The sequence below is a fragment of the Mesoplodon bidens genome (genome assembly GCF_964165515.1).
Source record: "Mesoplodon bidens genome assembly, chromosome: 11".
NCBI lineage: Eukaryota > Metazoa > Chordata > Mammalia > Artiodactyla > Ziphiidae > Mesoplodon > Mesoplodon bidens.
The window spans coordinates 41,738,250-41,763,084 of record NC_138167.1 but is presented as its reverse complement, the minus strand read 5'-3'; the positions used below and the strand labels follow the sequence as shown (position 1 = coordinate 41,763,084).

Here is a 24,835-nt window from a genome sequence, read left to right as displayed (position 1 = left end):
TGAAACAATTTCAGAAATTAAGTGTAGGCATTTAGAAACTTTGATAGCAATTTGACAGAGAAATTTTATATGTATTGAAATTAATAAAAATGGGATTTTATTTCATTTTTTTCTAATAATTCACTTTTAGTGTATTTTATAGAGTAGCGGACTCTACCGTGATTGGACATTGTTGGTTTTTTTAAAAATAAAATTTTATTTATTTATTATTTTTTAAAATTTTTGGCTGCCTTGGCTTTTTGTCGCTGAGTGCGGGCTTTTCTCTAGTTGCTGCGAGCGGGGACTACTCTTCGTTGCGGTTCCTGGGCTTCTATATGGGTGGCTTCTCTTGTTGAGAGCACGGGCTCTAGGTGCGTGGGCTTCAGTAGTTGTGGCACTCCGGCTCAGTAGTTGTGGCTCGCGGGCTCTAGAGCGCAGGCTCGGTAGTTGTGGCGCACGAGCTTAGTTGCTCTGCAGCATGTGGGATCTTCCCGGACCAGGGATCAAACCCGTGTCCCCTGCACTGGCAGGCGGATTCCTAACTACTGCGCCACCAGGGAAGTCCCTGGAAATTGTTTTAAAAATTGGTCCTTTACTATAGTTTGAGAAGCACTGGTCTCTAATATTCTTAATGAAATGGCCTTGTACACCTCCCTGGGCTCCTTTTTAACCACCAGCACACACACCCCCCATCCAGCAATAATGAACAATTTCTAGGTTCTCAAACATATCATTCTGTTTCATACTTCCACGTAAATTTAAATTCTGCTCTCTCTGATTTGATTGTCCCTTCTTCCTGGAAATCTATTTACACTTCAAAGTCCTAGGCTGCATCATCACCTCCTTTGGATGCCTGTTTAAACCAGTCCCTCACAACTCCAAGCAGAAGACATCACTTGCCCCCTATACTTCTATCATTGTTTGTACCCCTATTATGGCACTACATTGTAATCGTGTCTACCTCCCCTACTAGTCTATGAGTTCCTTAAAGGCAGAAGTCAGGATTATTTGTCTTTGAGAGGTGAAGCATCTCTGGCAAGATGACGAAACTGAAGGACAGTACTCCTTCGAAGACTATAATTCTAACATGTTAACGAAAGAGGAAAAAAAAGAGGATCATTACTTTATATTCATATTTTTCTGTTACCAGCAAGGATTTCAGTTTTACCTTTAGCACCTGGGTATGAATTAATTTATCAGACTAGTGGACATTTTAGAAGGCCAAGGAACCAGACTTGTGAGACCCACTGGAAACTTTAAGAAGGAAGGAGACATGGAAAACAATCGTCTCCACTTGAACAGTTCTGCCCAGGTTCAGCCCCCTCTGGAGTAAAATCTGTGTCAATTGCCCTTTTCAAAGCTGCTCAGGCCTGGAAATAACATCATCCACTCACTCATTTCAGAGGGCCCACTAGAGACCAGATCAGGAGAGGTCCCAGGCTAAAGGTGAAACAAGCAACTATAATTGAAATGTGTACAAAGAGCCATGGGGCCACTGAGGGATGGGAGGAATTAATTCTGCCTAGAGGAGGTACAAGAAGGAGAGGGACCAGGAAGGTGACATTTGAGCCAGATCTTGCTGTATGAGCTGGATTTGGTCTGGTGAAAACTTGGGGTGGGGGGTCAGTGAGCAGTGCAATCTGCTGGATGAAAATCTACTCATGCCTAGGAATGACAATCCCTCTGGTTGGCAATTTCTTCACTCCTCTTCCACCCACTTTCTTCACAATCTTTTCCTCTGTTCTTGGAAAATGGGGACTGAAGATCGTTTCCCTTCCTGGAAGCGATCAGTGTAGCATTAAACTAATCCTTGATTAAATGGGATCCGTTGCTCAGCTCTGTGAGCCTCTGAGAACACCGACGTGGAAGGAGAGGGGAGGGAAGCAGGTGAGTCAGGTAGGGAAGTGGGCTTGAGCCACACTGGGGAAAACGGGGCTCAAGGCGAAAAAGAAATTAAGAATTTTAATTTGCTGCACCCCCTTTTTGTCAGCCTCCCCCCACCTGTCTCTTATCTTTATTGTTTTTCCGTAGTTTCTCATAGTCTTGGTCTCTTTGTCTCTGTTTCTCTCCATTTGCTAAAGGCTGGAAATTCCTTGTTGTCAACGGAAGGGAGTAGGAGGGGAGTTGGAGGTGGTAGGAGTGGGAGGGAAGCGAAGAACAGACCTCTCAGCAGCTCCGGCTGCGGGGGCGTCTCGGCCTCTGGTGGGGCTTGACAAGTCAATGATTTTTTAAATGTACATATTTTTAAATCCACACAGAGGGGCTCACAAACCTAGAGAGAGACAGAGACACACACAACTAGATGTAAAGAAACGTATAAATACATAATCTCAGGGTACAGAGGCACAAACTGGCAATAGCGTCTTAAATCTGCTTATTAACATTTCACAATTTACAAAGTTTTCATATACACCCTCTCATTTGAACCTCACGACAACCCTGAGAAACAAAGATACAAACACTCGGGAGTTTCACTCTCAGATACACGTTCGCACCCAAACAGATTCCTTCTGACCCCTAGGGGAGTGGGCTGGCCCAGTGCGTGGGATTTTTCTCTCCTCGTCCCTCTCTGGCCTAGTACCGGCCCCAGTACCGTGGAACTGAGGCCCCAGAACTGGCTCCTCCACCGTTCTCTTTCCTGGGCCGGGACCCAAGCGCCATGAGCCCAGTTGGTTACCGCCCCCTTGCTTCACGCCCTATTCCGCCCTCTTCCCCGGGCGGGCCAGCGTCTCCCTCCTGATCCGGGGGCTCAACACCACCCCAAGGGGGCCCGGGTGGGAGGGAGGGGGGCGCCTCGAGCAGAGGCTGCGTGGGCGGAGGATGTGCGTCACGGGGAGCGTGGGCAGAGGGAGGGCGGAGGCACGTGGAAACCCGGGGCCAGCCGCTGGCAGCCAAGGCTCTAAAATAACCGGAGAAGAGAGGGGGGAGGGGCGCCCACACACTTAAGAGGGGTCGGGGAGTGCTCCCGGGGAGTGCGCCCGTGGGGACCCCGTGTAGCCGCACCCTCCAGTTGCGGGACGGAGGACTCAGCTCATTTCTATCACTCCCCACCCCCGTGTTTGGGGCTTAATGGCATGGAGAAGAGAATCTTGGCTACCCAAATTCCCCCCCGTGATGCACCCCTCCTCTCCTGTTCCCACCGGAGGCCTAACGGTCCCCTCACCAGGCCGGAATGTAGAACCAGCCCTGGCCCACGCCACCCACTCAGAAGTGCGGAATGGCGGGCGGGGGTGAGGTTTCGGACTAGGGGGAACCTTGTTTCTGGCCAGTCCGCTCGCTTCCCGCCGCCTCTCCCCCAACCCCCTTCATTTCCTCGGGGCCTAGAGCCACAGGGCCGGGCGCTCAGAGCCCCCGCCCGTCCGCCCTCCCAGGCGTGGGCGGGAGTGTAATGGGAACCAGATGGGGCTGGGAGAAACAAAGCGGGGAGGGGGGGGGGTTGCGGGGAGGGGCTAGGCTCCTTGAAGGAGCTCCTCCCTCCTACTCCTCTGTAGGGAGCCACGTTGGATGCAGCCGGCCCTTGCCCATCTTCCACTAGACTCTTGCGGGCGAAGTGCCCTAATAGACATCCCTAGAAAGGGTATCTTCCCTCTCCCAGGCTTGCCACACAATTCCTCAGGAGCAGGTCCCCATCCTCAGCAAATAGGGTGCGACGAGTAGAGCAAGGCGGGGTACCCCTCCCACCCCTGCCTGACCTAAAAGCGCTAACAAAACCCGACGCGACTAATCGCCGCGCGTCTAAGTGGTAGCTTCTAGCAAGACCCGCCCATTCCTGTTCGCCAAACTTCGACGGGAACTCAGGGCAGGGATGGAAGGACGCCTGGGTTTCCGAAAACGGCCTCTTCAAATAACTCCTTTTGGGGCTGGGGAACAGCGCGAGGATATGTAAAAGATTCCTGCAGAGCCCCACGCTCACAGACCTGCCTGAAGTGCACACCCTATGGGAAGCAGATGCACGCGCGAAAGGAGCCGTGCACCCCGAGTCTCCAACAACTTTTCCGGGCTCGCTCCTAACATTCACAAGTACAGCACCGCGAGGCCCGAGTGTCGGCAGGCAGGCGTCCGCGTAGTTTAGGCGCCTGTGCCCGTCCGTGTGCTTCTGTGTCTTTGTGTACCTGTGCGTGGTTGTGAAATTCCGCTCTCCGCTCGGAGGGGAAGGGGGGTGGGAGTAAGAATGTCGCCGGCTGGGCTCTCACGTGGGTACGTGGGCGCGGAGAAGGCCGGCTGTGCATCCGGCGTGGGCGGCACGGAGCGACCTCGCCCCGCCCGCCGGATCCCCAAGCCCGCCTTCCACAGCCCAGCGTCGGTCACCTCAGTCCCCAACTCGGTGCCCAGGCTCCAAGTCCCCGCCCCCGCCTCCTGCTCCACACCCCCTCCCCCCAGTCTCCGCCTCTCTCCGTCTCTCCGCCGCGGCATCTCTGAGGCCGGCGGAGAGGCCCGGGCCCCCGCCCCTCGCCCCCGGCCTCCGCCCCCGGCTCGGCCCACGCCCTCCGCCCGCCAGGCAGCCAGAGCTGCGCCGGGCCTCGCTCCCCGTGCGTCCTGCGGGGGCGGAGGCGCGGAGAGGCGGCAAGCGCAGCCGGGGAGGTGGGGGGGGGCAGAGGCACAGACAGAGGCGCGGAGGCTCGAAGAGAGGAGACGTGGAGGGAGGGACGGAGCCCGGACAGCGGCGGACACGGCCTCGCGCGCCCGGAAAAGAGCAGCGCGCGGCAGGCGCTGAGCTCAGGGCACCGAGAGGGGCATCCCCGGTGGTCTGCAGCCGTCCATGCACAGAGCTCCCTCCCCCACAGCCGAGCAGCCGCCGGGCGGAGGGGACAGCGCCCGCCGGACCCCGCAGCCCAGACTCAAGTTAGTGGGCAAAGGGAAGCGCCGGGGAGTGGAGATGGGTGGAGCTGGACTCGGGAAAGGGGTCCGGAGGGCGGAGGTCGAGCAGAGGACGAGGGGAAGCGGGACGGGGGTGGGGGGTGGAGACTGACGGAAAGGGGGTGCGTCTTCGAATTAGGGGCCCTGGGAGCAGGCAGGAAGCTGATGAAGCTGGATGTGAAAGAGCAGTACCTAATTCTCCATCGCCCGTTTATTTTGTGCGCATGACCTGGCATGTGAACCCCCTGCAAAGAATGTGGAGGCTCCCAAGCGCTAGGGGAAGCCCTGGAGCTTTAGCTGGCAACAGTGCCGGGGGAGGGCCACTCAGCTGGCTCAGTCCGTTGTCGGCACGGAGCGCGCGGCTCCGGGGTCCGGGAGAAGCCGGCGCCTTTGAACCAACAGAGCATCAGAGGAGCTCTGCAGAAACGGGGCATGCCTTAGGCGTCTCTTTCCATTTCTGTGGCTTGTGGGGGAGTTTCGTTGTGCGGCCCCTCCCTCAAGGGGTCTTGAGTCGCTCCCACACAACCCTTGAAGACGTGGGTGGAAAATGAGGGAGAGAAGGGTAGGCGGGAGCCCCCCGGCGGTGTTCGCCCACAGACGGTAGCACTGTGGGAGTGTGTGGGGGCGGACCGGCCCCGAAGCAGAACAATTGAGGCACTCCTCCTCTCTCCCGTGCCTGAGCTGAAGGGATGGGCTTACCTATGGAGCAGGTGGGAAGGTCACTTTTGGGAGAGGGGCCAACTGAGGTGCACTGGGCGGTCTGGAAGGCAGGGGAGGTCCTGGGGAGAGAGAGCAAGAGTGGGCAAAGAATGCCTAATCCGTGGGAAAAGCTGAGCAGAGGTGGGGAAAGGGGAGCAGAGGATGTTCTGCCTAGCTCACTGAGTGGAAAAGGGCAGGGGGAGGGGCCGCACCCCTGTCTCTCAGCCACATAAGCAGGATGCCACCAGGGAATAAAGCTGGCCAATAGTGGTCCTAGGTGTCCACTGTAGGGAGGATGGGGGTCCTGCATTCACCTCAGTGTGCGAAGTTAACTTGTGTAATGTTGAGACTGCTAGGTGTTTAGGGTGGAAGGTAAGGACTGTGTTCTGGAAGAGAAGTTGGTCCAGCCATCCCAGGGGTGTGTGCTGGCTGGCCTCAGTGCTCAAGGTCTCCTTGCCCCAGGCCAGAAAAGTAAAAGCTGAGGATGGGGGCTTGGAGCCTTTGACTTCGGCAAAAACTGGTCTGGCTTTTGGTACTTCCGGGCAGTCTGGGATAGCACTGGCATGGCTATGCCTCTGAGCAGTGCCTGATTCTCATAGTCTGTGTTCAGGTCTGAGTAGAGAGAGCATTCAAAAGAGGGGAAGAGAAACAGGCAGGAAAGAGAAGACAGTTGTGAGTGTGGGTTGGTACCCAGCAAGGGAACTTGCACTGACTGCCCCCCTCCCTGTGCGCCTCCTTCTCAGGCCCAGTGCCCGAGCCATGGCCCTGCCTCGGACACTGGGGGAGCTGCAGCTGTACCGGGTCCTGCAGCGCGCCAATCTCCTTTCCTACTATGAGACCTTCATCCAGCAGGGAGGGGACGACGTGCAGCAACTGTGTGAGGCGGGTGAGGAGGAGTTCCTGGAGATCATGGCACTCGTGGGCATGGCCACCAAGCCCCTCCATGTCCGACGCCTACAGAAGGCACTGAGAGAGTGGGCCACCAATCCAGGGCTCTTCAGCCAGCCAGTGCCTGCCGTGCCCGTTTCCAGCATTCCACTCTTCAAGATCTCTGAAACTGCAGGGACCCGGAAAGGGAGCATGAGCAACGGGCATGGCAGCCCAGGGGAAAAGGCGGGCAGTGCCCGCAGTTTTAGCCCTAAGAGCCCCCTTGAACTTGGAGAGAAGCTGTCGCCATTGTCTGGGGGACCTGGGGCAGGGGACCCCCGGATCTGGCCAGGCCGGAGCACTCCAGAGTCTGATGTTGGGGCAGGAGGAGAAGAGGAGGCTGGCTCACCCCCGTTCTCCCCACCTGCAGGGGGAGGAGTCCCTGAGGGGACTGGGGCTGGGGGGCTGGCAGCAGCTGGGGCTGGTGGTGGTCCGGATCGACTGGAGCCAGAGATGGTACGCATGGTGGTGGAGAGCGTGGAGAGGATCTTCCGAAGCTTCCCAAGGGGAGATGCTGGGGAGGTAACTTCCCTGCTGAAGCTGAACAAGAAGCTGGCACGGAGCGTGGGCCACATCTTTGAGATGGACGATAATGACAGCCAGAAGGAAGAAGAGATACGCAAATACAGCATCATCTATGGCCGCTTTGACTCCAAGCGGCGGGAGGGCAAGCAGCTGAGCCTGCATGAGGTGAGGACCCCAGCCTCCCAGGATTGCTCTTGACTCCCGGGCCTTGACCTACTCACCTCTGAGAATCCTCATACTCCCCAAGTCTGTTTCATTGCCCCATGACCAGGACCCCAGGCCCTGATCCCCTCCCCTACCAACCTCAGCTGTTGCAGTGCTTCCCTCAACTAAGGGGGAAGCAGAGACACAGGCAAGAGCCCAGCTGTCCAGCCCCATGCCGATCAGGACGCCACAGGAGTGGAGGAGGCCCCGGGCATTCCTAGGAAGCTGTGGGTGCTGACCTCTGTTTTCCTTCCTCAGTAAGCTCCTGCATGGTGTTAAAACCCCAGCAAACATCTGATGGATGAGCCTCATTTGTCTGGTGGTGAAGGGGAGTGAGGAGGTCTGGGCAAGGTAGTGGGCCAGTTAGGATTCTGACTGCTCTGGTGGTCCTCTCCACAGCTGACCATCAACGAGGCTGCTGCCCAGTTTTGCATGAGGGACAACACTCTTTTACTGCGGAGAGTGGAACTCTTCTCCCTGTCCCGCCAAGTGGCCCGAGAGAGCACCTACCTGTCCTCCTTGAAGGGCTCCAGGTGAGACCCCCTTCTTCAGGTTCTCCCTAGATCAGAATCCTGCCAAGGAGTTGGGTCACGTCCTGATCTCCAGTTCAGGTGCCTGTAGGCCTGCTTCCCACCCGCCTGCGTGTCCCTGCCTTTGGCCAAGTCCACTTGCCTAGGTCTGGCCCCACCTCCCATCCCTCTCAGGTCCCCTCTGCCCCCCACAACAACAGTGCTTGAGCTGGGGACTCCTGCTTACCCTTCATCTTTTCAGATCCTGGGAATAATGCATGTTCCCCATCAGATTCTGTGTCCTGTCCACCATGTGTCCCTCCCCAGCCTCACCCTCCTTGTTTCTCTCCATCTTTGCAGGCTCCACCCTGAAGAACTGGGAGGCCCCCCACTGAAGAAACTGAAACAAGAGGTAGGTTTGCTAGGGTACATATAGGAGGTTAGGGCACCCTTCCCCAGCCCCCTCTCTTGCCAGTCCTCATTTCCCCATTTGGGGTATCCACAGGTTGGAGAACAAAGTCACTCTGAAATCCAGCAGCCTCCCCCAGGCCCTGAGTCCTATGCACACCCATACCGCCCCAGCCTGGAGGAAGACAGCGCCAGCCTGTCCGGGGAGAGCCTGGATGGACACTTGCAGGGTGAGTGCGCGTCAGAGCGCTTCTCACTGAGGGGGCAAGGGGAAGGCGTGGGAGGAGGGCGCCAGGAGGCCACTGCCTGGCACAGGGCTGGGAGGCCTGGCTGGGCGGGAGCAAATGGGCCTGGGCCCGTGGGGCTGGCTTTGTGGTTGAGGGTGAGGGTTCCGTTGACTGCGGCCCCCTACCTGACCCGTGCCCCTGCCCACAGCTGTGGGGTCGTGCCCAAGGCTGACGCCGCCCCCTGCTGACCTGCCTCTGGCGTTGCCAGCCCATGGGCTGTGGAGCCGCCACATCCTGCAGCAGACGCTGATGGATGAGGGGCTGCGGCTAGCCCGCCTCGTCTCCCACGACCGCGTGGGCCGCCTCAGCCCCTGTGTGCCCGCAAAGCCACCTCTCGCAGGTGAGGCAGCCAGCAGTGCCATCCCCAAGCACCCCTGCCACCCAGGCCCCGCACAGCAGTCCTGGTGTCCTCGGGGCAGTAGCATGGTGGGGCTCCAGCTAACCAGGCCTTGGGTTGAGGAGGGGGGAACCCTGCAGGCCTGTTCCCAGTGGGGAGTGTCAAACCCCAAGTGGATGTCTGTGAATGGCGAGCTTGGGGAGCAGGGGGACAGAGAATGGGGAACGAAGGGGAACGGGAAGAGGAGAGCCACCAAGAAGGCAAGTTTGGATGGAACTTCTACCAACGCAGCAGGGTGGAGCAGGCCAGGAGTTGGGGTAGGATTGCTAGCTTGGAATTGGAGGAGCCCAGAGGGGGATGCTTTGTGTGTGGATGGGGGAAGCGGGAGTAGGCAAGGAGGCCGGCAGAGGGCCGGGCATCGGCTGGGCTCAGAGTGACGCAGCAGACAAAGCCACCAACCCTAGCTTGGTATTTTTAAACTGTGTGTGGGTGGGAACTGGGGGCGGGGACTGATGGGGGTTCTTCTTGGGGGAGGAGCTGGGAGGCTGGCTTCCTGTGTCCCCCCTGTTTTGGCTTCTAAGAACCCTGGGGGGCATGGTAGGGTGGGGGGGGGCCCTGGGAGGAGGCCAGGGATAAGCGGGGGCAGCAGAGCCTGGGAAGGGGGGAGGGGGAGAGGTCAGAGCCAAGCCGCCCCCACAGCTCCTGACAGAACCAGAAATTCCAGCAGAACGGAGGCGGGAGAGACAGAAAGAGAGAGACACATCCAGAGACAGAGAGCTACACACAGCCAGCAAGGGGAGGGGGCGCACACACTTGGGTATGGAACCGCCCCCTAGACCAGAGGTGGGCAGGAGTCAGGAAATCAAGCTCATCTTCGCAACCTTCTCTACCCCTACCTCTGTTCCCAGCCCCCCTCTGTCTGCAGCGTCCACCCCACAGCCTCCTAACCTATCCCTTCTGCCTGCAGAGTTCGAGGAGGGGCTGCTGGACCGATGCCCTGCCCCAGGACCCCATCCTGCTCTGGTGGAAGGTCGAAGGAGCAGCGTGAAAGTGGAGGCTGAGGCCAGCCGGCAGTGAGGGGGGGAGACTAGCATCCTCAGACCCAGGGCGCCAGGCTTCTGGCTCACACAGACCCCTCCACTCTCCATCCCTGGCATCTAGTCACAACCCTGGATCCTTCCGCTGCCCTTCTCCTGCCTCCCCACCTGCCCCATGGGCATAGAACTATGGGGCTTCAAGCAATAACAAGCAGGGGCCTGGCGAGAAGACACAAGGAGGGTGCACGGTGCCCCCTCACCCTTGCCCAGAGCAAGGAGGCAAGAACTCTGCCTCCAGGGCACTTGGGATTCTCCCCTCCCTTACACAGCACACTCCCATCCTCTCTAGTTAGAATCAGTGACGTGAGCAGTTGGACTCAGTTTGGACATGGGGGAAAGGGGGACTTCCCTGGGAGGGTCCAGCAGCTAAAAATGGAAACGGTTTCCCCCCAGATCTGGGGGCCTGGGAACACTGGACCTGCTCGTCCCCTCTGCTCCTCCATTTTTGTGCTTCTAGTTTGTTTCTTTAATTTAACAAGTGCTGCAGTTTGCCCACCCATCCCCATCTTCCCCCCAAGTCCTCAGCGGTTCTCTCCCTCTTGCCCTCTCTAGGGGGGTGTGGGGTCCCCTTCACCGGCCCCCTCGGGAGGCCTGGGTGGACTCAGGGTCTCCCTCAGCTGGGATCTGGGCCGCAGCACCTGTCTGAGCAGTTAGAGCGTCTTTCTTTTCAGATCGTGTACAGTAGATTATTTATTTTGTTATTTTGGAATAAAATTTATTTTATGGCTTAGGATCTATGACCCCCAAGATGGAGAAAGGGTGGCATGGGGTTGGGGAGTGGAGGGAAGCTGGCGGTGGGTGGGGAAGTAGAAAAGAAGCAGCAGGTAAGGCCCCCAATACACCACGAGGACCATACACCCGAGTCTGGACCCCAGGCTCAGCCTCTGCCTCTGGGCAGGATTGGAGGTGTTGAGCCACCGAAGCTACAGCCACATAGACCCAACCTGGGCACAGTCATACTCAAAGCTTAGTACATTGGGTTAGCATACATCAGAGAGGCCAGTATACTCACTAGTATCTTTTGTGCAGTGTCTCACACTTCCAAACGTGTTGTCACACAGGCAAAATCAGAGAGGTACGTGTTCTGTGTGGCCATAAAACGTGTGTGACATCTATATATTAACGTCTCAGGTCCGCACACTTTCATAGAGCTATACACAAACTCGGCCCTTGTATTTCTGCACAATCTCATGCACATATCCAGGAGCCTCCATCTGACTGACAGGAATTTGGAGCTGATTGGGATTTTTTAATCTGGGCCAAACCTACAGCAGCAGCCAAACGTACAGAACCGCCTCTCTCCCAGGGTCTCCTGAACTGTTTCCCATTCCCCCAGGGCTGGGGCCCAAGCCCATACTTCCATCCCTAGCCTCTGAAGCAGTTGTGTACACGTGTCTGTGTGTTTCCACATGTGTGTCCGGAGACCCGGCTTGGGGCAAGCAGAGAAGCCCTCCGTGCCCTCACCTGTGCTCTGGCCCAGCTCCCTTCCTGCTCAGCCCCCTTCCTGCTCAGCCCCATCTTGCAGAGAGGGAGAGGGAGAGGGAGAGAGAAGGAGAGAGAGAGAGAGAGAGAGAGAGTGTGTGTGTGTGTGTGTGTGTGTGTGTGCGCGTGCGCGCGCGCGCGCAGGCGTTTTGGGGCGTGTCTCACTTGGAACCTGAATTTCCCTTCCAGTATTTGGAAAGTGGAGGGCAGGGGTGTGTGGTGGGAGGGAAGGAGTAGATATGTTCCACCCACTGTACATTCTCCTGGCAAAGTCTTTTCCTCCTGACCAGGGAGTAGGTGGGGATAGGAGGACACCCTCCCCAGCTGCTGCTTGGCAGCACAGGCAGGTGTTAAGAGCAGGTCCATGGGGGCAGGAGAGCTGTCTTCTCTGGGCTCCCCCTCCAGCTGGGATCACCAAGTGGGGTTAGCCCTTAGGTCCAGGTGGGACATTGAGATCCCAGACTGCCCATAGTGGGAGGGCTGCAGGAGGGGTTGGGCTCCCAAGGACCCTCCCTCTGACTCTCCTTGCCCCTCCAAGAGAAGCTTGGTGAGGTCCTGTTCAGTGGGAGGCAGCAAGGGCGGGAGCATGTCTTCACGGACCCTGCAGGGAGGAAGGAGGGAAGCAGTGGGATAGGCATGGCACCCATTCCTCAGCCTCCACCCCCAGGCTGATACTCACCAGGTGCCTTGAGGGAACCCTCCCACCGGCTGCCTCAGGCAGCTCTCTTCCGCCATGGTCACATCTGAGCAGAGCAAGGGCTCGGGGCTGGACACGGCATGCTCCTGAGGCTGGCACGGCAGCAGGCCCCTGCCGGGCCCAGAGAAGTAAGTGAGGTGGTGGCGGGGGTCGGGGGATTGAGGCTGGGAATGGATGAGGAGCATGAGCTCAGGATGGGGGTGGATGTCACTCACTGAGGGTGAGGTTGGTCAAAGGGCAGGCTCATCTGACTCAGGTTGGGCGGCATCTGCAGGTGAGGTCTGGAATCAGGGAGGAGGGCACAGTCAGAAAGGAAAGCTGGACAAGGGCAGGGTGTTGCAAAGTCAAGACCACTGAGTGAGGAAACAGTATTTCCAGCTCCTCATCCTGACGGCAAGCACTGGGCAATCCATTTCCACTTGTGAGCTTGGACTTCTCATCTGTATAAATGCGTATGCATTGGCGATTGGGGGCAGGAGAGAGAGGAGGGCTAGATTAGCTCATTTCTAATGTTTCTTTGGACTCTGAACTTTGCTGGCTCTAAGTACCCCTGTCCCCACCCCTACGTCAACTTCTGGGAGGGGAGATGTCATGCCTTGACTGAGAGTAAGCACCTGAGTGCTACCTGGAGAACAAGTGTCTATGCCACTTCAGGGCCAAAAAGATACAAAAATAAAAAGACAGCAGATAAATGACAGTAGCTTTCGGGGGCGGGAGAGATAATACTAATACATAGCTCTTCCTATGAGCCAGGTACTGTGTTTAGCTTTACACATACTATTAACTCAATTAACCTTCACAATAACCCTGTGAGGTAGGTACTGTTATTATCATTATTCCCTACTTTACAGATGACACATCAGAGTTAAGTAACTTGCCCAAAGTCAGCAAGTGGTGGAGCTGGAATTCGAACCTGGATCTTAACCACTAACACCTCAGTGGAATGGACAGAAGAGACACAGTTGTTGGCTTTTTGCCACCCTGTTCTCACAGAAGAGCCTTCCCTAACAAATGCAAGTGCCCATGCCCGTTGCAGGTGGGTATCCCACCCCGTTCCCCAGAGGTGGCCCCACTTACTCCTGGAAGGCTGGCAGCACATTGACCGATTCTTCCCGGGGAAGGGCTGGATATGAGGGGATGGAGTGAGAGCGTGGTGGGTACACCTGGGGCCTGGGGAAAGAAAGCAGACCCCTGATGCCAGCCCTTCTCCTGGACACCCCAAATCCCTGCCTCAACATGGGGAATCCCTTTCAAGGAAAGGAAATTCCCTACTTCAGCCCCCAGTGCCAGCTCTCCCAGCTGCCCATGCTGAAACAGCCTGCTGGCACAGACCACTCCCAGTTCTGTCTCTCAAGCTTCTTACACCATATCTGGGCCGAGCTGCATGTTCATGGAGCAGTCAGGGACCATTCCAAGATCGTAAGAGGGCATCACGGTAGGCATTTGGGGCTCGGGGGTGGTAAGTGGCTGGTCCCTGGAGGAGGGGAGGATGCATGTGTGACTGACCAGGGGCTGATGCCACCACCCCTTCCCCCAGATAAGTACTGGGCCCCACCCTCCATCCATACCAGCACACTCACCTTTCCACAGTCATCTTGATTGTAGCTGGGACATAACCCCTGCCATCCTTACCCATCTGCTCAGCTGTTGTGGGGAGAAAAGGAGAGCCATGGAGTGCTTCTGGTTTAGGGAGGAAGGGAGGTGGAAAAGGTGAGCATGGCTGATGGGCAGGTAGCAGAAGCAGGGAGATGAAAATGGAGAGAGAGAAGTTGGGGATGACACACAGCAGGCAGGGAGGGGGCAGCTGGGAGCAGGAAGAAGGTGGACAACGGGAAGGAGTCAGAACTGCCAGCCCCAGCTCACGCTTGTAGTGGCTCCGGAAAGCCTCGTCCTTGGGTTTCTTGGGGTAGAGGTTTTTGAGCTGAGCGAGGTCCCGGATTCGGTCACCAAGTGAGCGAATGGACAGGTCTTTGGCAGAGAATGGCTGGATGTTCTCTATCTGTGGGGAGCCTACAATAGGAATGAGACCTTGAGTCCCCTCTGTGCAGACTTTCTTCCCCCTCCCCAACCTCCCCCCACTATTGGACTCATTGTCAATCTACCAAGGTAAGGAGGAGAGGAGCTAGGGTGAGGGTCCTGAGGGAGGGAGACCCACCAGTCTCCATTCCCACAGAGCTCACAGTGAGAAGGGAGACGTTTAGACCACAGACGGAGGAAGAGGAGTTAGACCTAAGGAAGAACTTCTTAAAGATCAGGGTTGGCCTCAAGGAAGGCCAGGATGTTTCCTCGCCAGAAGAAACCCCAGAGGGCACAGGCACAGAGGCAGAGGACTGGCTGGGGTGACCTCACCATCCTGGCCCCGGATGACATGGGCAATGGTGATGCCCCCAATCTCTGAATCACTGAACCGAAGGAGGAATGTTCCATCAGGCTCGTTGAGAAGAAGGCTAGTGACGTACTGTTTGCTGATGAAGCCAATGATCAACCTGGCCAGGATGAGGGAGAGGATGTGGGTGGGGTCGCAGGGTGTGGAGTGGGAGCTGGAGGTACAGCTGCTCAGGCCACCTGGGGTGGGGACTCACCGATCTGACCAGTAGCTCCGGAGGCAGCGTTTGGTGAGGTCCAGGACGCCATCAAACCACTGCCAAAAGGTGAAGCCACGACCCAGCAGGATCTCCTGTGGGGAGAGGGGAGTTGGTGGGAGCACAGGAGCCTAGTTAGGGCAGGCATTGGCCTGTGAGTACCTGCACGACAGAGTCACAGGACTGAGGGAACCACATTGGACCTGAGACCCCATCCATGACAATGGCCAACACTCAGGCTTACCATGTGCCAGGCACTATTCCATGCTCTTTTCATAAATTAATGTATCTGATCTTTACAAGCCTAGGGAGGTAGGTCCTGGGAGTATCCCATCTTACAGATGAAGAAATGGAAGCCTAGACAGGTCAAATAACTTGCTTCTCACACAGCTGGTGAGAAGCAGAGCTGGGATTCAGCCCAGGAAGTCTGGGCTGGGCCTCCTCTTAACCACTGTGCTCCACACCCTCCTGAATGAGGCCTGGAGGAAGTGGTGTCCAGAGAAGGCAGCTTGCAGGGTGTAAGTGTCCTGCTCCCTTTGCTAACACATCCTCTGGTCGTGTGGGCTTTTCTTCCTTCCTTTTTTAAAAAAGAGTTCAGTGCATGACTGCATTTACCCAGCTGGTCCTCACCCAAGACACCCAGACCTCCTTTTTCCCCTGTTCTTGTAACAGATCCAGTCCTAAGCCACCTTATTTTGGAGGCAGTAAAATGTAGTAGCTAAGAGCAAGAGTCAGAAACACGGTGTTCCATCCCAGACATGCCACTCACTTGCTGGGAGGCCTTGGACAAACCACTTAACCCCTCTGAGCGGGTTCATCCTCTGTAAAATGGGGGTAGTAGTACCTACCTCAAAGGGATGTTGGGATGATAACATACATAAACTGCTGAAGCACAGTGCCTGGCATACAGTAAGCTGTCAACACATGGTAGCTGGTATTATTGCATATGTCCCTGTGGGATTTCGTCCCTGCTTTTGCAACAAGACCTATTTTCCCAATGGGTCAAAGTCATTTTGAATCAAAGCTGTGTTTACACACCATCTGGGTGAGTCACGCAGATCACTGGCAAAGAGGGAGGACAGAGGGCCCCCAGACCAAAACGGGGGGATGCCAGAGACCTGAGGGGTTTTCCTGCCTGGGCCATGACAGAGGCCTTCCTGATGAACGTGGTGGGGCATTGTGAAGATCCCAGCGGTTGATCCCTGGGCAGAGGTTGGGGAAGCCCTGAGTGCCCCAGGGATGAAGAGCTTGGGGGTGGGAAGTCCGAAGCTCAGGGGAATGACCTTGTTGAACTGTGACCAGGACACAGAACGGTGCTGGAAGGCCTCCATGCTGAGGCTGTTGTCGGTGAAGATCTTCTGGGCCAGGAAGAGGAAGTGCTCTGGGAGTAACCCCCGGTTGGTCCCCACCTCAGCCATGAACTTGAGGTTAAGAGTTTCACACATCTTCTCCCAGGGCACCCGCTCAGCCACCACAAAGGGCACGCGGTCCTGGGGGGAGGAGAGAAGGAAAGGGAGCCTCAGGCTGACATCCGCATCCCTCGTCAGCAGGGCCTTCATCCTCCCCACTTCCCCAAGCCTGCCCCTCCCCAGCCTTGTCCCCCTGAGCTTGCTCAACAAAGATGGTGCTTTTCCAAAGTAGTCTAAGGTGCTACTGCAGGATAGCTGTTAAGATTGGCATGAAAAGGGGACTTCCCTGGTGGTGCAGTGGTTAAGAATCTGCCTGCCAATGCAGGGGACACGGGTTCGAGCCCTGCTCTGGGAAGATCCCACATGCTGCAGAGCAACTAAGCCCGTGCGCCACAACTACTGAGCCTGCGCTCTAGAGCCTGCGAGCCACAACTGCTGAGCCCATGGGCCACAACTACTGAAGCCCACGCGCCTACAGCCCATATTCTGCAACAAGAGAAGGCACCGCAATGAGAAGTCCACGCACTGCAACGAGAGTAGCCCCTGCTCGCCGCAACTAGAGAAAAGCCCGCGCGCAGCAACGAAGACCCAAGGCAGCCAAAAAATTAATTAATTAATTAATTAAATAAAAAACGAAGTATGAAAAGAAATTGGCAGGAAAAGAGGTTAGAAGTACGAAAACAGGTCTATGAGACGGAGTTAAGGTCACTCTTATTTGAACATGCTTGCCAGCCTGCACCCCACCTCCCAGGTAAGAGCCCCCCCTGCCCCCGCCAATTCCAGGTCTTTCATCACCATCTCAGAGAAGGCGTTGTCCCACAGAATGGTGGCTTTGGCATTGTTGTCTTGGTTGCCGTGGACGATGACCACCAGGGGCAGAGACAGGGCCTGAAGGGGGTGAGGAAAGGGGGTTCTTCTTACTGGGGCAAGGGGCTACCACAGAGGGCTGGCTCTGAGGGTGCAGGGAAGCTACTGGACTCACACAACATGGTTAAAAACTCATGGTATGTTATCGAGTGCTTTCTGAAGCTCAATTAGGACCTTACTGCAGAGAAGTGGTTATAAGTCAGTGCTATAGAGTCCCCAGGTTTCAAATTCCAGCTCCAACATTCAGTAGCTGTGTGACCTGGGCTAATTACTCAATCCCTCTGTGTCTCAATGTCCTCATCTATAAAATGAGGCTAGTAATAATACATACCTCATAATGTTATTGCGAAAACCACGCGTGTGTGTGCATGTGTGTGACTTAAAACAGTGCCCTGGTCTATGAAAAGTGCGTTAAGTGCCAGTTGCTCCTACACTGTCACTCCCGGGGGCGTGCACTCCGGTTCTTGCTCCCCCCCACTCACCCAGGGCCCCAGCATACACAAATCCCAAACACACAGGGTATGGGGCAGTCGTGGAGAGTGAGGATGCAGGGCCCCAGTGTGTGGCCTGGAGGGGCACCTGAGGCCCCGCCTCGGGCAGGGCTGGGGCCTCGGTTCACCTGGAGCTGGATAGGGAGTTTGTTGGGGCTGAGCGTGAAGCTGGTGGAAAAGAGCACGGCACACTTCTCCTCGGTGACAGACTCTGTGCCCTTCCGTTCGCACCGCTTGATTTTCTTCAGAAGCTGCGGGGGGTGAGTGGGGGTGCGAGGGAGAGGAGGGTGAGAGCAGCAACTGCTTCTCCTGGGCTCCCAACACCCTCTCCAAGGAGAATGTCCTGGCCTGAGGACCCCCGCCCACTGCTCCCCAAAGGCCTCACCAGGTTCTTGAACAGGGCAGAGCAGCAATTCCCGGGAATGCTGTTCTCCAGGGGCACGGTGTTGTTAATGATTTCCCCAGTGCTTTCTCTGCCAGGCAAGTCAGAGAGTGGCTCATCCCAACTGGGCCAGGAGTGGCAGGAGCTTGAGTCCACCAGCCAATGGCCTGGACTACTGGCCCCTAATCTCCATCTCCCCACTTGAGTTCTTAAGGGAGAAGTCCCCATCTTAGCCAAATCATGATGCTCCCACCCCATTCCAGCACTGATGGGTCCCTCCCCTTCCTCTGCCTTGACTATCATACAGGGTCCCCACATCCCATGGCCTGCCCTCCCTGTCGTCCCCCTGTTCTTCGTGGTGCCAGTCCCCCAGGCTCCTCTGGCCTCCACCACCCTCCAGCCCCTCTCCAGCCCCAGCTTACGCTCCAGCCCCGGGCCCCTGGGGCATGCTCAGCTCCCTCGCCTGCTTCTCGGTTACCATGTCGGCCCTGACCATCAGAGGCTTGGCTGGGGCTGCCAGGAACCGCAGGCCCAGCAGGAATCGAACCCCGGCCTGGAACTTGGTCTGAGTCTTCAGAACCTGGGGGGGCTGCTTTTCCACCAGGAAAGAGCTGGGAGGAGTGAGGACACGAGGGAAGTTAGCAGCTGGGTCCCTTCTGGTGCCCTCCCCACAGCTCTGACCCTCTTCCTTCCTTGGGGTCTGCTCTAGGCCAGGCTGGGGTCTCATACCTGGTGATGAGGGTTCGCAGGACTTCATCCAGCCGGCTAATCAGCGCTGCCCGGGTCTTGGGCTCAAGCTCCCCACCAGCCGCCCCCACCTCCTGCTGCAGCTGGGAGTAAATGTCCACCAGGCTCTCACACCTGGGGACAGGACAGTGGTCAGGGGGCACAGGGTTTAGGCTGCCTGCTCCCCACCCAGAGCGCCCACCCCTAAACCCAGGAGGAAAGCAGGAGAGTGTGTGTGGAGGGGTGGGATGAGCAGTGGGCGTGGCTGCAAGGCACCTGGGCTAACGGAGTTGTGGGACATGCCTTGGCTCTGGGGAGGAAGGTTCCTTCTCAGTGCCTGGAAGCTCTGTGGAAACCCAGCTGCCTCTTCCCCAGGGCTCTGGTACCCAGGTCAGCTGCCAGCACATATGATGCTTTTGTGCATTTTCAAAGGTGCCCCGCCCAATAGACCAAATAGACTTCCCAGTCCTCTGGGCACGGGGCTTGAAGAGAGAATTGTGGGTTGGAAGGACTCCTACTTGTGCCCCGTCCGCCGGGTGCACGTATACAGGACACAACCTGAACAACAGTGTGTGTGGCTCTGCTGGAACGGGCTTCTCTGAGTCTTGACCCATCCCAAGACCCTTTGGCCTGGTTTTCCTCTCTCGCACCTGTGGGTGCTCCAGCAGGGACAGCAGGTGTCCACCCCCAGCCCCCCACCCTTCCCTGTCAGCCCTGCCCCAACCTCTCCTGTAGTGGGGCCAGGCTCTCCTCAAAGGGTGCGCCATTCCCTGCTAGCTGCTGCTGCCGTTTCCAAATCTGGATCCTCTTCAGCACCAGGGCCTGGGCAGCCTCCAGCTCCCCGACAGTCTCCTGCAGAAACGTGGCGAGGGCCTGTGGGAAGAAAGGGCCTGAGCCAGGGCCACACGCTTCCTCCTCACCCAGCTCTGGAGGGTAGGGCTCTCTTTCTCACCTCTCTGAGGTCTAATCTCCATCCCTCCACAGATTTGAGACCCTCACAGTCTGCCCTTGGAGCTCAATCTCCATGTCCCAGTCCATTACTCACCTCACTTGGCCCGGTCCCATTGGCAGGAGTTTCTATCAGGCTGTGCAAAGACACTGAGGGTAGGGGCAGAGATCAGGGGTGCAGATAGATTTGCGGTTCAGTCAAGGTTGAGATCCAAGAGGGGATCACTCCCACACACTCCCCAGAACCCTCTTAGGGCCCTAGGCCCAGGCTCCCACCTTGGCCTCCCTCAGCCCCAGGCTGCAGGGCTTTGCGGAGAAGGCAGGCTTCCCCCACTCGGTGCTGCAGCCTCCGCAGGACTGTGTTAAACTTGAGTTCCTCTTGCTTCCAGTGGAAGGGCATTGGCAGGTGGCGGAACTGCACAGGAGGGAGAGATGCCAGCAGGTGAGACACTCTGCCCAGCCCTTTCCCCTCAGCCTCCACTCCCTAAAGGGGTGTGACTGCCATGCTCTGCAGAAAACGGACCACTTCCCTTGTCTGACTCCCTTCTCTCCTTGGACAGTCCTTCCTGACCTTTTGGAATTTCCTGAAGATAAGACCTCTCTCCTGGCAGAATTAGCTCCGTATCACTTGCTCTCTCCTTCCAAGGCCTCACTACCCTCAGTCCCTCATTGCAAGCTTCTCTGAACTTAACTTGAGGCTCACTTTGACTCCTTTGGTCATCCTGGGCCTAGAACACTGAACTTTTCCTGAAGTTCAAATTCCTTCTAGTTTCTCATGGCTCAGGCTAAAGTCCCAGGGAGTTGAGCTGGGGTGGGAGGTGGGGTACCACAATACCTGTTCCATAATGGCTTTTTTTTCCCCTTGAAGTATGTGTCTGAAAGTGGCCACCAGCTTCAGGGGGTCCCTCTGATATATGCTCTATAGAAATGAAGGGTGGTAGACAGGGTTAGCCTGGCTCTTACCCATGTCTTTCTCCCCTTCCAATCCCCAGCCCCCCCATTCATGAATGCACTGAAAGGCAGCACAACTGTAGACTCCAGAAGTTTTCATGCGTTTGCATGCTTTTAAAATCTAATTTGCTTGCTAGCTAACAGCTAGCCACAGGAACACCAATTTGCTTCCAGCATCCAACCAATTTTCTTCCAGCATCCAATGCTCACCCCAGCTCCATTCCAGGCCCCACCCAGCCTTGTCCCCTCCCCTCCTGCCCCACCTCCAGGGTGCTGATGTGTTGCAAGATGGTGCTCCCCTCCCCCTGTTTTCCAGCTGAGGCCTGAAGACGCTGGACAGTGGCAGAAAGTAGGGCGCTGGCCATGTTGCAGCAGAAGGCGTCTGAGCCGACAAGGAATTCCCTGCAGGAAGATCAAGGATGAGGCAGCCTCGGGTCAGGGCTTCCTCTGCTCTACTGTTCCTTTACCCCACAGCAATCAGCTCAGCAGCTCCTTCCTCCTCTTGTCCTCCATCCAAGCCCTCTGTAGTCCTCAGCCATGTCCCTTGTTCCCCAGTTTTCTAGCTGTTGTGGGTAGTGCCCTTACCCCAGCTCTGACCTCCCTCCTCTTTGGCTCAGCCTCCTAAGGGGGTGGGGGACTCCACGTATCAACATGCATAGTCTGGTTGATGTGGCACAGACTCCCAGCTAAATCTGGACCATCGCACACGGAATAACGAGTCCCAAGTCTTGAAATGGGATGAAGAAAATCTAATGAGAGAGAAGGTGGGTGGGGGAGGACCTAGGGGACCAACATGGGGCAGCCAGGACTCACCAGGGCTGGTTCTCCAGCCAGTCACCCAGGAGATGCCGCAGGTGTTGAGGGAAGTCGACATAGAGCCGCTGCAGTTTTTCTGGGGGCATTTTGGATACCAGACCCCACAGAGACATGATCTGGGGTTTGGAGGGTGCCTGGAGAAAAGGAACAAGGCTACTTGGGCACTCTGAGAGGTGCCCGAGAAAGTTGGTTCTTGTTTGGGGGCAGCCAGGGACCTCCCGTAGACAGCCCTCCCAGAGACCGTCCCCACCACCACTCATAGCCAGACCACCTCAAACCAGGGACATCCCTGGCCAATGCCTCAGACAATGTAATTCCTTCAACGGTAGACACAGGGGTGATGGGGTGGGAAGAGCTCAGCTGCAGCCAGAGGGCAGGGTGGGAGACGGGCGATGGGGCAGTAGGGAAAGCTCTCTGAGAGAAGACAGAGGATGTGGGTTGTAGCTCTAGGCCTGGCTCTGGTTCTGTAGGCAAGAAACCTCCCATCTGTGGACCTCAATCTTCTCATCTATAAAATATGAGGCTTGGATAAAGTGCAGAACTTTCCAAACTTTTTAAAGCAGTAGACAATTTTAGTTTTAATCTGTGGAATCCCAATTATATAAAATTGGAGTTTCTCTGTTGAAAGCAAGTGTGGTAGGCCTGGAATTCTACTGCTTCTTACTTCCCTCTCCCCACCTCCTGACCCCAAAGGTTCCCTGGAGAAACCCCTCAAAATTCCAGGGTTCCATGAGAGAATCTGAAAACTACCTGGCTAGATGATGAAGAAGAGGATGGCAGAGTAATAATAGCTACCATTTATTAAGCACTTACTATGTATGAGGCATTATACTGAGCTCATTACCTCATTAAAATCTTGCAACAATTTTTAAAATATAGAATTATCCTCTTTCACAGGTAGAGAAACCGAGCTCAAGGAGGTTCTCCAACTTGCTGAGGCCACTCAGCAAGCGATTTGAACCCGAGAGAGGATTAACCACCACGTTGTGCTGTTAGGATGCCTTCCAGATCCAAATCCCATAATCCTAAGGGTGGGGGGCATGGGAGGAGAATTGAAGAAGAGGAGATTGAGCAAAAGGAAAAGTAGAGAGAACTCAGGAAGATGGTGAGAGATTAGAGAAAAAAGTGGGGTTAATAAGCCTTCAGTGAAAAGCCTAGAAGAGGGGCAAGGAGGCTAGAGGGCTACAACGAAGAGAAGAAAAGAGGGCAAGAGGAAAGGAGATGGGAGGGTAGGGGAGAGGGCTGCCTCCCCATTTCTGGGTGGGCCACAGGGTGGGGTGGGTAAACCAGTGGTTTCCCAGGGGTCTCTCAGTTTCCAGTTTCTCAAAATATCCCTCTTACCAGAGATGACAGAAAGGATGGGGATGGAAACTCCCTGGGTCTCCCCCAACCTGGTAACCCCAAGTTTTCCTGCTGCACTTTTAGCCCCTCCTCTCTCCCACGACTCCCAGAGGGACGGAGAACAGAGGTGCCCCTTTTCTGGAGGTTCCTGCCCCTCCCCCCAGTCCCTATCCCCTTGAGCTCTTTTCTCCCAAAGGCAGAATCCTCCCCCCATTCTGCTCAGGGTCCTCTAATAGACCTTTCTCTACACCCACCTTGGGGTGAGGCCCCTTTTGGTTTGTATTTCAAACTCAGGGGAGGACTCCATCTCTCTCTTCCCTCTTCCTCTCCTGTGTCTCACGGTGCTCAGACCTTGGACCTCTCTCCCTACCCTACTGGGGACTGAGGCGATGCCTAAGCCATAGGCAGCCCCCCTTTCCTCTACATGCCCCTGTTGAGTGACCAGGTTCCTGGCCTGGCCCTGGCTTCAGATCTTTCCCACTCCATCCTCAGGCAGCAGGGGGCCAGACTTTCCCCCAGCCACACCCAGTAACCAGGCTGGGTCAATCGGCCGGCCAGGCCAGGGGCACCTGCTGTAAGCCCCCAACACCGGCAGGGAGGGAGGAGCCGCGGCCTGAGGGGGCGGGGCCAGTGTTCCCTTCCCAACCGGGAAGGGAAACCCAACGTCCAGGATCTTCATCAGCCCTCTTCGTGGCCTAAACCTCACCTCAACCCTTACATTCCCGAGCCCTTTGACCGTGGGACCACAGGACCAAGAGTCAAACGAGCTTCTCTGAGTTGCCTAGTGTGTGTCTGCGGCGGCGGGGGGCCGGGAGGCGGGGCCCATTCAGCAAGAGTAGGGTTAACTCCGTGACGTGGCCGCGCCAAAAGTGGAGCAGTTTTGAGGGGGGAAATTCCCCCTCCTCTGGGACACCATGAGGTCTGCATCTGGGGCTCGCTCACCCGCTAGCCACACCCTTGAACAGGAACCTTTTTGGGGGGCCCGGATACGGGTTTGTCTAGGACCTACTGCCCTCTGGTATCAGCGTTCTAGGGAGGGGCGGCCACCTCCCCCCAACCCAGAGGGCAGAGGGGCACCTCCTTGCCCTCCTTTCCCTGCCTTTACATGTCCCTGGAGGTGTGGGGAACGGGGTGTATGGAAAAAGTGACCCACGGTGGGGAGCGGGGGAGGGGAAGTGCTGGGCCTGTACTCACCCCAGATTCTTCTGATACTTCGAAACTGCCAAAACTCAGTACCACCAGCCACCAACCCCAGCTGAAAGAATTTCTTGGGGACCATCCACTCTGCCCAGGGAGGATCCTGAGAGGCACTCCCCCCAACCCACGGCTCCACATACTCATAGAGGCCCCCCTCCCTCCCCTCCTTGGAGGCATCCCCTCACCTTGCCAACCCCTCTGCTGTCTTCTCCTTCTCTCAGCAGGCACTGCCAGGCCCCATGGGTCTGTAGTTCTGTCCAGCGGGTTCAGGGCTGGCCCTGCTAGCACCCCCCCTCCACCTCCAGCACCAAAAAGAAAAAAATACACACACACACACACACACACACACACACACACACACACAATCCTCTCCCGTCCTTCCTCTTCAGTGTAAGCAGTGGCTGCCTCAGCCCGCTGTTTCCGGCTTCTCCGACTACCCAGGTCCCTCCCTGGAGTTCTGACGACACAGACAAGGGAAAGTGGGCTGGAGGAGGAAGAGGAAGAAAGTGGGGTGAGCGTGTGTGCCTCCGATACCGGGTAGGGGAGCATGGGGTGGGGGGAGCCAGGACTGGGGCTTGGGGGCCTTGGGGCCAGGCTGGACGGGAGGCTGATCCCCACTTACTCTGTCCCCCCCCCAAAAGCAATCAACTTTCCTCCAGAAAGTCACCCAATATCAAGCCAGAGACGTGCCGCCCCAAACTGCCGCTCCCATACTCAAACTTTCGCAGGGGCGGGGGGGGGGGGGGTTTGGGCTCGCAAGGGACTGGGCTCCCCTGTGGCCTCTGGAAAAAGAAATCCCTCTGGGCTCTGCGCTACCTCCAGTGGAGGACCCTGAAAGCGGCCAGGGAGCTGGAACTCCTAGGTCCCCCTTCCTTCTTGGTGGGGAACGCCTTAGTTGGTCTCGTGACCGCTGATGGGAGGGAGTGGGGGAGGGGAAGCTGAAGCTCACAATTCTGTAGGACTCCAGGGGTCCCTCGGACTGAAAATCGTTTCTGCCCCCTCCTCACAGGGTACTACTCCTCAAACCCAGGTGGGAGACGGCACAAGCTGGAGTTGCTGCCTGTAGATTCCCAAGGGACAAGTTTGCATGTGAATCTGTGGTGCAGCTTTGGTGAAG

General features: G+C 56.6%; 2 protein-coding genes and 1 long non-coding RNA gene across 5 annotated transcripts; 1 reads left to right on the top strand and 2 right to left on the bottom strand.

The window, feature by feature from the left end:
• Window positions 1-1,960: 1,960 nt before the first annotated feature.
• LOC308625469 lies at window positions 1,961-6,270 on the bottom strand. Of its 2 annotated transcripts, none has more exons than XR_014017104.1 (3): window positions 5,850-6,270; window positions 5,536-5,615; window positions 1,961-2,251 (listed from the first exon to the last, which is right to left on the bottom strand). It is a non-coding gene; the product is annotated as an uncharacterized lncRNA (long non-coding RNA). The 2 variants fall into 2 exon arrangements; XR_014017105.1 differs by lacking the exon at window positions 1,961-2,251 and adding an exon at window positions 4,835-5,251.
• On the top strand, window positions 4,441-10,562 carry NAB2 (NGFI-A binding protein 2). Of its 2 annotated transcripts, XM_081249662.1 has the most exons (7): window positions 4,444-4,821; window positions 6,279-7,152; window positions 7,591-7,724; window positions 8,061-8,112; window positions 8,206-8,338; window positions 8,544-8,735; window positions 9,700-10,562. In XM_081249662.1, the coding sequence occupies exons 1-7, from the start codon at window positions 4,739-4,741 to the stop codon at window positions 9,807-9,809; spliced, it is 1,578 nt and encodes a 525-aa protein (XP_081105788.1). In that variant the 5' UTR covers window positions 4,444-4,738; the 3' UTR covers window positions 9,810-10,562. The 2 variants fall into 2 exon arrangements, with proteins under 2 accessions (XP_081105789.1, XP_081105788.1); XM_081249663.1 differs by lacking the exon at window positions 8,544-8,735 and having other exon boundaries at window positions 4,441-4,821.
• On the bottom strand, window positions 10,516-24,835 carry STAT6 (signal transducer and activator of transcription 6). Its single transcript, XM_081249661.1, has 23 exons — window positions 24,668-24,835; window positions 23,904-24,202; window positions 21,178-21,314; window positions 20,628-20,766; window positions 20,249-20,332; window positions 19,690-19,828; window positions 19,511-19,563; window positions 19,190-19,338; window positions 18,469-18,600; window positions 18,162-18,350; window positions 17,743-17,830; window positions 17,486-17,608; window positions 16,795-16,887; window positions 15,874-16,080; window positions 14,591-14,685; window positions 14,358-14,494; window positions 13,872-14,018; window positions 13,589-13,652; window positions 13,372-13,482; window positions 13,086-13,178; window positions 12,224-12,289; window positions 11,991-12,119; window positions 10,516-11,912 (listed from the first exon to the last, which is right to left on the bottom strand). The coding sequence occupies exons 3-23, from the start codon at window positions 21,291-21,293 to the stop codon at window positions 11,723-11,725; spliced, it is 2,544 nt and encodes an 847-aa protein (XP_081105787.1). The 5' UTR covers window positions 21,294-21,314; window positions 23,904-24,202; window positions 24,668-24,835; the 3' UTR covers window positions 10,516-11,722.